General features: G+C 33.9%; 1 protein-coding gene across 1 annotated transcript; it reads right to left on the bottom strand.

Annotated features, from left to right (window-relative positions):
* Positions 1 to 4675: 4675 nt before the first annotated feature.
* On the bottom strand, positions 4676 to 7228 carry LOC143602840 (N-terminal acetyltransferase A complex catalytic subunit NAA10-like). Its single transcript, XM_077079825.1, has 2 exons — positions 6860 to 7228; positions 4676 to 5191 (listed from the first exon to the last, which is right to left on the bottom strand). Exons 1-2 carry the CDS (start codon positions 7157 to 7159, stop codon positions 4952 to 4954), a joined length of 540 nt encoding a protein of 179 aa, XP_076935940.1. The 5' UTR covers positions 7160 to 7228; the 3' UTR covers positions 4676 to 4951.
* Positions 7229 to 14120: the final 6892 nt, after the last annotated feature.

The raw sequence follows: 14120 nt of genomic DNA, 5'->3' as shown, positions 1-14120 counted from the left end.
CAGTACAAATGATCGAAAAGAAAGATCAATCATAAGTTCGAGTAATATTTCCATTTAATCATGTAAAACTAGGCCTGTAAACAAACGGAACGTTCAGCGAACTTTTCGTGAGTCGTTCACCATGAAGTTCATTTATGTCCTAATCGCTTATTTAATAAACGAACGAACATGAACAAAAAAATTTGTTCGTTTAATTAAACAAATGGACATAACGCATGCTTTGTTTGGTCATTTATGTTCGTGAAATTTCGTTTGTTCGTTTAGATTCTAATAGAAAATAATTAAATATAATTTACATTCGTTTGCTTATGTAGTATATTTGTTCGTTTGTGTTCTTTTTAGTGTGTTCATTTATGTTTGTTTGTGTTCATTTACGTTTGTTCGTATATGTTTGTTCAATTATGTTCGTGAACTATTCATTTAGATTTTAACGAACGAACACGAACATGTTCATTTTTTAAAAGACTGAACATGAACACACATATTTGTTCGATTAACTCTTCGTGTTTGTTTAAAGTTAAATGAACGAACACGAACATGCCCTTGTTCATGTTCGTTCAGTTCGTTTACAAGCCTATCTGAAACATGTCTAGATTTTTGACGTACAGATCATCAAACTAAACAGTAAACAAGGTTACAATAATAAGATGATCGCTAATAGTTTTAAGTTTTTAAAAGGAACAAATAAAGTGACAAAACTGAACCCAAACTACATGATAGTAAATAATTGAGTTGATTTCTATAAACTCAACAAATTAAGCAATACTTGAGTTGATTTGGTGAGTGCATCGTAAGTGGGACTATTTAAGTTCAAACTAAACTAGCATACTTAATTAATAATTTAACGTCAACATATAAGTAACTATAATGATCGAAAAATATGTACCGATTTGTGGATGATGAACAGATAGATCAAGAAGAATATGGAAGCAGTTGTTTTTGAGAGTTAACAAAGGAATAAATCGTCAACAGGTTCACATTGTTTGGGTGAGGATAGATTTAGACATGTAATTATTTTTGTTGTTGGAAGGCTGACCATGACTTCCTGACAACTTCTGATTATTTTATTTATTTTTTGAAAACATGCATTAAACCATAGTGCTACGGCCTTAACCCACAACGAATAACCCAATAATCAAGACTTAAGAGGATAATTATTTTCCCCCCTTTTTTATCTTGTTTTATAAATAACTAGCTTTAGAACCCGTGTATTATACGGGCGTAATCATAAAAAAAAATACCATCGATGTTTCACTTATGTTCTTTTTAATAACTAAATTATGTATTACATTAAATAATGAAAAATGAAAATTACAACCAACGTTTTGGAATAATGAATAATATATTCATATATCTCAAAAACATTTCTTGTGACTAAACTTAATGAATATTTTTCTTTTTCTGAACACTTTCTTTCAATAAAATGGTTCACACACTTAATGAACATCAACGCTATTTTACTATAACCATACTCGAGTCCTTGAAAGTTGTTTAAGTCATGAACAAATAGTATTTTTAGTCAATTCAATAAATGAATATGACAAATAATTGTTACCTCAACTCCAGACTCAAATGACTTATCAATATGAACCGAATCTTGGGTAGCAATGTCGCATTATGATTAAAATTGCATAACTCTCAAAATAATGATAAATGATTGTTACCTCAACTCCAGATTAACGCAACTTATCAATATTGATCAAATCTTGTGTCGCAATATCGCATTATGATTAGATTGCAGAACTCTCAAAATACATATAGACCATGACTATCACATAAAGAAACTCTTCATGAGACAAGACAACAGGTCAGCGATAATGCTGATAAGGCTCTGTACCATAACCACCATACAATACCCGATCAGCTGATGCAAATATTTAATGTGTGTGAATCATTTTTTAACATCAACCTTTAATCATTTTCAGAGTTGACAAGGTACATTCTCTCATGTGTTTTTTTGTTTCCATCAAGGCATTGACATAATTCCCTGAAATAAAAGCCAAAAACATTTATAAATGTTAGAATCAATTGGTCTGTAAAGACCAAACTTTTTTATACAAAGATGCAGATAAGTGTATCTCTAGACCTTGTTGAACTTCTCTATTGCAGGTCCCATAGCAAATGCAAGACCACTAATAGAAGAAAAAGTAGCCATGATTAAGTTACCGTTGCTGTCATATAATTGAGCTCCAAGAGTTCCGGACAATTCAACAAAAAAAATGGCATAAAACAATTAAAAATACAAATACGAAATAAAAATCGAGTAGGCTGAATAACTTTAACTGCAGCAAAAATCCACATCAGGCCCTCACTAAGATCATTATAATTCTTGTGGTCCTTCATGATCTCAAACATCTACAAATTTGAGTTGAATAGTCTTTAAATTTTTTATACAACATTAGTTAAAGATTACAAAACTTAAAGAGCACTAATTAGGGTAATCGACCAAACTCACTCTTTCAAAAATTCAACACTAATAACAAAATTATAGTTAACAACACATTAACAAAAAAAAAAATGAGTCCCAATCTCCAAAGCCATCTAATGTCTAAAATCTAAATAAATAAATTCCAAAATTTTCAATTCAATTCAGATAGAATATAATTTGAATTATCATAGGCATAAGAGTACCAATTAAAGAATTTTCAATCATCTTTATATGATCCATTTTGATCAATCTATAAAGCATTTGCTTCTTCAAACATTATTTGCATCATTAGTTATGTGCAATCCTTTAGAATCCAAATATTGACCCATAATCAAGTCACAATTCGAACACAATGCTATTTGATAGCCCAAAAATCAAATCCCTAACCTGCAGCTTAAATATATTATGTGCTAACATATATACCTAAATAATTGAAGTTAAAACATCCATTATCATAATTACAACATACAAATTAATCAAATATAATAACAAACAGAAGCAACTACAGTAAGTGCGGTTCAAAATAATCACCACCCAACGGACATATGAATGAGCATATGAGCATCAATGGTGCTCAAGAACAATCAAATTTATAAAAGAATCAAAAATCAATATAAAAAATACATGTAAAATACCTTGTTGATAGCATAAAGATCTAAGATATTACACACCTACACAGAATTTCAGATGAAATCTATTAGAGAACAGAATCATTGAAGATAAATAACAGATGGTTGATGAATATTAAGACAAATCTAGTTGAGTTAGGGTTTGGCTTTAGGAAGAGAAAGATGGAGGCGTCGTAGGGTTTTGGTATATGAATTTAGTCGAGTTAGGGTTTAGGAAAAGGTTTGAGCGGGAAAATCATCCCAAGACGTAATGAGACACTGACACGTGGAGTAGGATAGGATTGGTTTAAATAAATAAATATTTATACAAGTAGTTTTAGATATAAGTATGAATTTAAACAATATAATTGTAACTAATTATGAACGTAAGTGACATTGCTTCAAAATAAAATATATACTATTAGTAGGGTAGTCTCCAAGCATCCCAATAATAACTGTGTTTTTTGGCAATTGGCATGCATCAAGGCAGCTTGCGAACCCGGAAAATACTTTATTTTGAATATAATTGGGTTTCAACAATATTTATTACATTTGGTGAAATTAAGAAAACAAATGTAAAATAATTATATGATTTTAAGTCAAAAGTGGTACATGATTATCCCGGGTAGCTGGGTGGGATTCATTTCCGTTGGTACCGAGAGGGCTAGAGGGTTCCCGTAGTCCGTAGGTGCCAAGCCCTTCCAGGCCCATTACGTGCCCGTGTTGCCCATGGGCGGATCTAGGTAATCGGGTGTGGGTCATGAGAACCCATAAGCTTCGGATTTTATATAGAATGCCATAAAAATTGTGAGTAAACCCATAAGCAAAGTTGAACAATGGTCTAATGGTAAACACTTTGCTTTGTCATTGTGAGAACCCGGGTTCGATTACCTCTGATTGCTTTGTATTACATGGAGTATAAGATAAGAAAGAGAGATAGGCTAGCCTTTTCTAATAGAACGATTTGGTCATTATTTTGAGGAAACAAAGACAATCTTGTGTAAAATCTTAGTCTTGGTACACTGACTCGACCCAAACCATCGAAGCGATCCAAACAATTAGAACGACCCGAATCGTAAGACCAACCCGAACAATGATTGAAAAATATTCCTGAATCCACCACTGGTGCCGTCCGCCCTTAAGTTTTGAGGATTTTCAAGTGATCAGGACCTTTCTCCGGTCACTTTCGCATATATCAAATTGCCAACTACGGTTAGATTTTAAGTACTTTGTTTGATTTCTCTTTCTTTGCCATATTTGGTTTGGTTTTCTAAACCGAACATTCCTCTTGAAAATTATCACCATCTTTCTCATTTAAACTTCAATAGAAGTTAACAAGTTCTTGCAAAAATGGTTAAAATGGTTCAAACCGCTAAAATCAAACAATTTGGTTTGGCATCTAGATTTCTGAAGCTACCGCTAGCGGTTTTGCTCAAAATATAATGAAAATCAACTAAACAAATAGTGACTTTTGTTGCCTAAACACCAGACCTCATCATTCTGAATTAATCCAATAACTTGACAATAAATACAAATATTAAGCAATTTATATGTCTAAAAATGCGATGAACAATGATTTAAACTTGTGAATAACTTGTCCATTTTAATCTTCAAAAAACTTGTATGAAATCATCAAAACTATCATGAATCATTCATACATCTATTGTTATTATTATTACTTCAACTTATTATCCAATCTATCGGACGTACAATTTAAAACCGACAGAGAATCAGAAGAGAGGCATAGATAAAAGTCAAAATCAAGACAGCTTCCAAAATCAAAGTCAAAACAGATAACAGGCAGAGCCAAGCAATCAAATTGGCCTCTCAAATGAATCCCACAATACACTTAGAAGAGCAAAAAGAGTATAACAATTGATAACATTCCTTCTATGACTTAAAACTTAAAACTCCATTACTCAGCTTTCGCATCATGAGAGCAGCAACCGCCACCATGGTGGTGGTGATGATGGTGTTGGTGCTGCTGTGGCGGCTTTCCCTTCAATTCTTTCCTCATATCGTATGCATCCTCTCCATCTGCATAATACTTAGCCTCCATGTCATGGATCTTGTAACCTAGCGTCTCAGTGTATAAATTGAATGCAGCCCTGTTACTCTTCCTCACATGCAGTGAAACATACTCTGCCCCAAACACCTAAATTTTATACCAAGAGATCAAAATTCAAATTGCATAAACATCAACTTCTACACATAATTAAAATTTCAACACACTAGTATGCCCCTATTTAAAGAGCCTCCAATTCAATTAGAATTCTAGGATTTTGTGTTTTTCTATAAATCATATAAAAAATACGTGTATCATCTATGATGTGCATGAAACCAAAAAACAGATTCATAACTGACAAGGCCAAAATAGCTGAAGCAAAATAACTAAACCCAAACAAAAACCGATGGTTTGGTTATATGTTTTCTTTAAAACCGAACTTTCGGTTCGGTTTCGACTTTTTGTGTAATTTTATGTTCAACTTTTTAGTAATTTATGGTGTAACCCAAATATTTTAGCCCAAACGTATAACAATCATCTAATTATTAACTAAGAAAAAAAAATTGGGCCCCAATTCATTATATTGGTTCAATTTTTTTTCCGTGCAAAACTTCTGAGCGCAAATAATAAAACTGAACCCAAAACAAATGAAAAGCCTAAACAGAACCGTTTTCATAAACACAAAAACCAAATTTTCAGATTTTGGTTAAATTTGAGCCCAAAACACACCCATAGACACACCTATTTCTTCAAATTGTAAGTAGGCTTGCAAACGAACCAAAAGAACACAAACAAGGGCATGTTCTTTTTCGTTCATTTAACTTTAAACGAGCACGAACATTAACAACTAACAAAAAAATATTTGTGTTCATGTTTATTCATTTAAAAAAAAGTTCGTGTTCGTTTAAGCTCATTTGTTATCAATCTAAGCGAACAGTTCACGAATAATTGAACAAAAAATAATAAACATAAATAAACACACTTAAATTAACACAAACAACCAAATATAAAACATAAACAAAACACAAATAGTAATTAAACGAGCACCAATGTTCACTAACATAAACGACCTTGTTCGCGAACATAAATAAACAAACATAACAATTCCTCAACAGTTTACCGAACTAGAGGCCGAACTGTAAGCAAATTAAACATCTTGTATACATTTAAGAGCTCCAAATTTAGAACTTTAACTCCAAAACAGAACAATAACAGATTTTCCTCCCAATCAGTTAATAACATAACAGGATACATCAACAGTTATAGCATCTAAACCTACAGTCCACAATATTTAAACAAACACAAATGACCGAACATAAACTAATGTGTTCACATTCATAAATAAACAAACCAAGCACATTTAATAAATAAACATCACCGCTCACCGAACATTCAGTTCATCAAGAGGCCTAATTGTAAGCAAATTAAACATATTTTTTACAAAAAAAGCACGAATTTTAAAAGTTTAACTCCCAAACAAAACATTAACAGATTTTTCTCCCTGATATAATAAACAAAACAAACATGAACTAATGTATCTAAAATACAAATAATAGTTAAAACTAGCATAAATAAACGAACATAATGTACGAGCACGCTTTTTAAATAAAAAAAATAACGGTTAACAGTTCACCGAATGTTCAGTTAGTCAAGATGCCTAATTGTAAGCAAACTAAACATCTATTTTTTTCAGAAAGAGCTCGGATTTTAAAACTTTTAACTCCATAACAAAGCAATAACAGATTTTCCTCCCAATTAGATAATAACAAAACACAATCCATCAATTATTACATAATAAAAATAATAATAACAACAGACCTGTTCCATGGCGTTCTGAGCAGCAACCATGAGCTTAGTCGCAAGCCCTAGCTTCCTATGCGTACGAAGCACAGCAAGCGACGTAATATGACCGTGACACTCAGTGGTCTCTTCTTCCATCTTCGCAAGCACATACCCAACAATCTTGCCGCCGTAATCTTCGGCCACGTAGAGAAGGTGCGGCCACGAGAGGATGTGGTAGAAATAATATTTCATCTGGTAGTTTTCAGGCAAGCAGAAGAGGTTACAGGCTTGCATCGCAAGCAGGTCATCGATTGTTGCCTTGCGTATACACACCATTGTTTGTTGAAAGAGAGAGGGGCTAGGGTTTGATTTGGGGGTGGAAGATAGAATATAATAGAATGGAGTTTATAGAGAAGTAAATAAATTATTATATATTGGTAATATTTTTTTATATATTTTTATGTTATATATTGGGAATCAAATATATAGTTAGGTTAAACAATATTATTTTTTTATTTAAAGAGAAAATATTGATCATTTTATATATAATACAAACCGAACTACATCCGGATAATGGGTAAGCGAGCAACAAGCTGCGCCGCTATCCCTTTTTGAATCGCAAAGCCTATTCTATTAAATATAAATCCTTGGTTCCTCGGGCTCTGCGAGTCACTGTGGACCATCTTCTGCACCCGCTCCAAGAAGCGAACCGCCTCGGGAGCTAGGGATCCAAAAGTGTCGAAGGCAAATGGAATGAACACGTGTTGATTCTCCAAACACGATGTCTCATGCTTAGCAACCTTCCTAGACTCATGCTTAACAATATTTAGTTTTAGGATTTCAAAATTTGTTTACGGGTTTGAATTTAACTATCGATGATTGGTCGACTTAACGTGGCTTATTGGGTATGGCAGAATTATTTAAAAATTTTGTTTTTCTGTGAGTTATATGGTAGTTGGTGAACTATGTTTAACGTGTAACAAATATGACACGATTGATGAAAACAAGATTACAAAAATATTTTGACGAGATTGCAAGTATCAAATATAGAACTGAGACGCTCTTGAAATTGTAAAACACAAGAGGAATGCGCGGAGTGAAATAAAACACACACGTGATATGGATATGAATAATCGTGCTGATAATTGAATGATTACAACATCGAAGGAGTATACGTACGTCTATTCTATCAAGTCGGATACTACCTAAGGTGAGCTCCCGTTGCCCGTTGGGGGAGGGGGGTGTCACTACAAACACATATGTTAAAATTAACATTCAAGGTCACTATTTATAATGAATAAAAGTTTAAGTTCTTGTGTTCGGTGAAGTTCTTGCAACTAGTAGTTTTCACTTAGCCTTAAATCTCGTGTTCTTGAAGTGATTACATCACAAAGTAATCGTCTAAACCCCTATGCGATAACTTTAAGTAAACACTTAACCCTTGCAATTCTTTAAGTTATGGCCATTTGATGTCGCACGTCACTGTAAGTCCTTTCAACCTCCACCCCCATCCTTCGAACTTATGATAATGATATCAACTTTCGTTTGACTTCGTCACACATCTTCATGATTCGTGAATCACCCAATTTCTTAAGACCTTTCATTTTAATTCTCTCTCCTCAAAGTAAGATCCTTCTAAATGAATCGTTCAAGTCTTCTAAGCCAATCTGTAGGATATAAATGTTTTAGGCATTTGATAAGGATTTGAACATCCATTAATCGATCCTAAACAATCCAATTCTTCAATCCGATGAGAAACTCATGATTGTGTAAATCAAATTCCTCCATGTTCCCCTCCCCCGCCCCAAAATAAATAAATAAAGTATCCCCAATACTCGTAGCCCACATTTTTAGATTTGAAAACTTAAATACTTTGATTCTTCATTTAATTTCAACTTAATATCGGTATTATTAAAATCGGTCCGGGTACTTGTTTTTATGGTTTGCGTTTGATGTAAAACACATATCTATAAAAAAGGTTGTATTTAAAGTAGAGTATTTTTTTGGTATCTTAAGCTAAACGAGTGCTAGTATCGAACCAATATCATGACGAACCAAACCAATTCCGATAGAACACATTGGTACCTCTATCGGTATCATCTGAACGGGCACTGGCATTCGTTTTGTGATTTTCAATGAATGTAAAAACACGTGTCGCGATCTTTTTGAGCATATACCAACTTTGTTTTTTGGATTTATCTTTCAATTAACAAATACCAGTACCATAACAAACCAAACTGACACTGACTGAATTCTCGCTACATCATGCGTGGAAACTTGATTGGTTAATCTTATATAAATAAGATGTTTGACCTTGATGTGTCATGAGATTAAAAATATATAGTAATTATTTTTTTAAGACACCTGGAAACAAAGAAAGAATATATATGCTTGATGCTTGTTCTTGGTAAGTTCTTAATTTCCAACCATTGGGTTAAGCTTAACTAAATAGTGAGCTTTTTGAACCATATACAAGCACAAAGTATGCTATCCAGTGGGGCATCCCCCTTGAAAATAAGGGAGGAAACATCCAACCAGATGAATTGAAAGAAAAATATCTTAAAACTCTTGAAATATTACATATTCCAGTAGGGCCGACCCCTTGAGGATAAGCTGGGGTGAAAGTATTCAACATGATGAATTGAAAAAAAAAAATCTTAATCGCACCTTCCAGGAACTTGTAAACAAGTATTTGACTTGATAAATATATATGTTGCCTCATTCTCGATTAAGTTAAGCACAACCTTTGTTTATCCTTGTCTAGCACAATGATTTTCGAATCTCCTAAGGACGCCATGCCATGGGTAGGCTTATATACAGCCATTGCATCTTTGATCTGCATCCTTGCAATGGCCGCAGACGTCATCCAAGCTTTTAGGCAATGGAAGCTCTGGTTTCCAAACAAATTCTTCACTCTCAATGCTGCCCACCATCACACTTATTGCAATAGCTATGAAACTACCAATGGATCTAACCAGTGGAATGCACACGCATCCAAACGATAAAGCACTTAATGATGAACTTTTTCTCACAAAGACGGCTGGCTTGTATTTCTTGATCACTATGTTAGCCAATCTTCTCCCTTCTTTAGGGCTCATGGATGATAGAGAGCTTCTAGCGAACATTGTGGCCTTGGGTATCCTCGTGATCACCATTGTTGTAAATGTTTTTATCCAAATTGATAGTTTTTGTTTTGTCCTAGAACTTTTGATACTTTCTACTGTATGGCCGTCTTCAGTTGCTTTGACAGTTTCAGCAACTAGAAAAAAGTTAGAACATCGGTACAAGGAGTCACAACAATTGGTTTCATGTCATCATCAAAAATGGTTTTCTTTCAAGGAACATAAACATTGTCTTAAAAGTAATTGGATGATGACAGAAACTCGTAACCCCCAATTTGTAATTGCCTACTCACCGATTTCTTTTGCTTTTGGGGTTTTTTGCTCAGTCCTTGCTTTATCTACATTTTATATACTATTTGACTTTATAAGTGAGAGTTCATATGAAGATTTTGGTAATTATACAGATTATAAATGGTCAATGAAGATAATTTTGATTGTGCAGTTAATAGGAGTTATAGTAGGTAGTATTGCACCAATTTTTAGATGTTTTACGTCCATCGGCCATTACAACCTCTCCAAAAAGTGGAGCAAGAACCAATTAAATGTGTTTCGAGTCGAGAAACATTGGATCCAAACCCTTAAGAACTGGAAAAGTAACCATGTTCATTCACACATTTCAGGGCGTCAAAGCAAGATAATTTTTCACTACACAAAAAACACACTCTTGAACTTTTGTATGGCAATACATATCGTGGTTTTGGTCATATGCAAGATAATATGTCTCATTCCGAGAACATTTTTAATCTTACTCTCCTGTTGTTGGTTTTTCTTCAAGTCATTTTGGAAAAGGTTTAAGAAGATAGAAGATGCATCTACTAGCAATTTGAGCTCAGAATTAGAAGAATATACAATGTATGTTGTACAGATTGAAGAGGCAAAGCTTTCAAACAGAACATTAAGAAATACACTCCGTTCCATAACTCAACTCCTTGATGAGTCTGTACAGAAAGAGCCACATGATCTTATCAAGCTTCTAGATAGATCTAATTGTTTCAACGGAGTAGTGAAGTTCGACAATAACCAAGTCCCACCTTTATATCTAGAAGAACCACCTATTTGTTGGAGCCTTGTAGTAGTAACTTTGACTTCAATTGCCATTGCACTTCCTAACATTGCAAAAGGTCATTTTAAGGAATTACTTGTTGGCATGAAGTAAGGCCTCCAAATTGTTAGACATATCGAAAAATGTCTTAATGTGGATGGTGACTCAATAAAGGCAAGAAAATCAGCAAGACGTTTGTGGACAGAAATTGAAGTGTATCGCAATCAATCAATCAATCAATCATGCCCAGTGAAATCCCACCGTCAGCAAAGCTATAAGTAGGGTCTGGGGAGGGCGGGATGTAGGCACACCGTACCTCTATCCAAAGGAATAAAGAGGTGGCTTCCAGAGAGACCCTCGGCTCTAAGTACATGTGTATGAAGCAAAATAAAGGAAATCAAAGTTTAACAGTTATATAAAAACTACTACTAATTATACATGTGTATTGAAGTGTATTGCACATGGCTTCAAATTGGACTTCAAAAGAAGGCTCATAAAGGAAAAACTCTAAAGGAGATTCTTAATTGGTTAGGAGATGAAGCAGCAAAAATTGTGATACAAAGTAAGAGCAGCAAAAAGGCAAGTATAGATTACTCACCTTTTAAGTTTATAGTTGCAAGTTCCATGTACCGAATCAGTCAGACTATATTACTACAATGCAATGAACAAGAAAATTTATCAAATGATATGGAACTCTTTGAATGGATATTAACCACAATTGCGGATATACTATCTGCTTGTTTTACCAACTTACCACGTGTCATACAATTGAGCTGTCATCACCATGCAGTTGAGAAAAGAGGAGACGACATCCAGAATGCAGCTCAACTTCTTGGTAAATCCAAAAAGATCCTTAAGATGCTTAAAACACGTCAACTTCCTAACATAGATCAAGACTCGATGGCATACATTGATAAGTGGCGTGTACTAACTTTGAGTCAACTGCCTAATGGTAGCAATAGCGGTTCTTCTACAAGTGAGATTCAACAAGATTCTTCAACTTCTAATGGATCACTTACAATAACTATTATGTAATAAGTGCAGATGCACCAATGTTTCCATAATCTTATCATGTGTCTTAATAATTCTATCCGTGATTGTCGTGGTTGCTAGTTGCTAGTTGCTAGTTGCTAGTTATGTATAAAATCGTTGTGTGATTTTTTTCTAATATCATTCATGGACGGACTTAGATAGTTATCGACTAGCCCTTCTAGATATCAACTTGTTAGATAGTTATGTTATGTGGTCTCATCATAGATGTAACAATTGGCCCCACAACAACTTGCCCGGTCTACAAATCTATGGCTCTATGGCCGCACAAGTGAACATGCAATCCAACTTTGCAATAAAGCAGGCCACCAACAAAGGATGAAGAATGAAACAGGCAGAAAGAAAGTTACAGTTTTCACACTAAAATTTGAATACATATAATCATATATATAACACATTATACATCAAGATAGCTCCATTAAAGCTTCTAAGACAGAAGCCGATTCAAGCCGCTTATTCTCTATTAAACAATTCCGGCAACGAAACACTTGGCATGAAAAATTCCATACTTATAAACAATACTTGTCAAACCGAATCAAGAAACTCTGCCACAAACCAATTACCCAATAGAAAAAAAGCCTGAACATAAAGGTCAAGATTTTGACTTTTTATCTCACCCCTAATGTAGGCTGCAGCATCTCAAGTTCCAAGCCTGATACTATGAGTCCACCAAAAAGTTACAACTGTGAACTCTCAGCATGTGATGAGCCAGCTTTACATATATCACCACGACATAAGGGGCAACTTCGGTGAGTTAGGTAACAGGTCAAAACAGGACATTTCTGGTGCAAGCAAATCATTTTTTTTACTTCCAATTTTGTAACAATTCATGCAATACTATTACAATAACGGTTTAATCTTTTTTGCAACAGAAACAATATAACAATTTAACCAATCTTTTCAAGATATGTTTGATATTTATTTGTCATAACATGGTTTCAGCACCCATACACAATTCAGTAGTCCCAAGATCAAGTAGCTCAAGAAAGCCTTTGATCAAGTAGCCTAAAATTTGAACAACCCTGTTATATTGACTACTTCCAACATTAAATAACTTCTGCCTAATATTAAAATAAAAAAAGTTTCCTAATACATTCTATCCATGAGTCAAAGGCTTGCACGATTATTTCTTTTACTTGCTTAAATAAAAGATAATGTGGCATCTCATGTCATCAACCCATAAGAAAGGATCACACATGTTGTAGGCTGATTTCCTTCAATCATGTGAAGATTAAACAATAAAAAGCATCCATCAGTTCCTAATTATATTACACTAACGAAAGAACTGAGCAACGCAACCAAATGATCAACGTGAATACAGTAAAATTGTCAAATGCCAAGTACCGGAAGTGTAACACAACGGATGTAAAACACAGCCCAAAACAAACTGAATGTGCCAAAATATTTTTAAATTTTAAAACATATGCATAAATTAACAACAAAAAATTGTCAAATCAAATCGATTCCGATCGAACAACATCGATACTGGTATTGGTATTGGTATTATCAGCTACAGTCTAGGCACTCATTTTTATGGTTTTCGTTCGATGTAAAACGCGTTTCGATAAATAAAGTTCTATTCTAAATATAGTCTTTTTTTGTTTTTCTTCTTTTTTGTATGTTAGCTAAATAATGAATTAAATACATGTTGAACCATATCCACAAATTAGTATATCCAGTAGGGCCAGCTCCTTAATAATAATAATAAGGGGGACTAATTATCATTCTAACATCTCTGTGAACTTCATTTGATATATACTTGTGTATCGTAGCAGAAACTCTAAATTTCCAACCATTTGTTTACTTTGGGTCAACCATAGCTAAATAATGAATTTAATTAATACGTGTTGAAACAAATACACAAATTATTATAGTAGGGCCAACCCCTTGAGGAAGTATTCAACATGATGAATTGAAAAAATATCTAGATCACACTTTCCTGGAACATGTAAACACATATCATTGTGAGCTTCATTTGTGTAAGTATTTAAATGAGCCTCATTCTCAATAAAGTTAAGCACGACCTTCGTTTATCCTTTGTCTAGCACAATGATTTTTGAATCTCCCAAGGACGCCATGCCAG

The sequence above is a fragment of the Bidens hawaiensis genome, unplaced genomic scaffold (genome assembly GCF_021521415.1).
Source record: "Bidens hawaiensis isolate Kalapana, Puna unplaced genomic scaffold, B.hawaiensis_p1.1 tig00001961_1, whole genome shotgun sequence".
Lineage (NCBI taxonomy): Eukaryota > Viridiplantae > Streptophyta > Magnoliopsida > Asterales > Asteraceae > Bidens > Bidens hawaiensis.
Note: the sequence above shows the minus strand (reverse complement) of the source record. Positions and strands in the feature narration are given on the sequence as shown.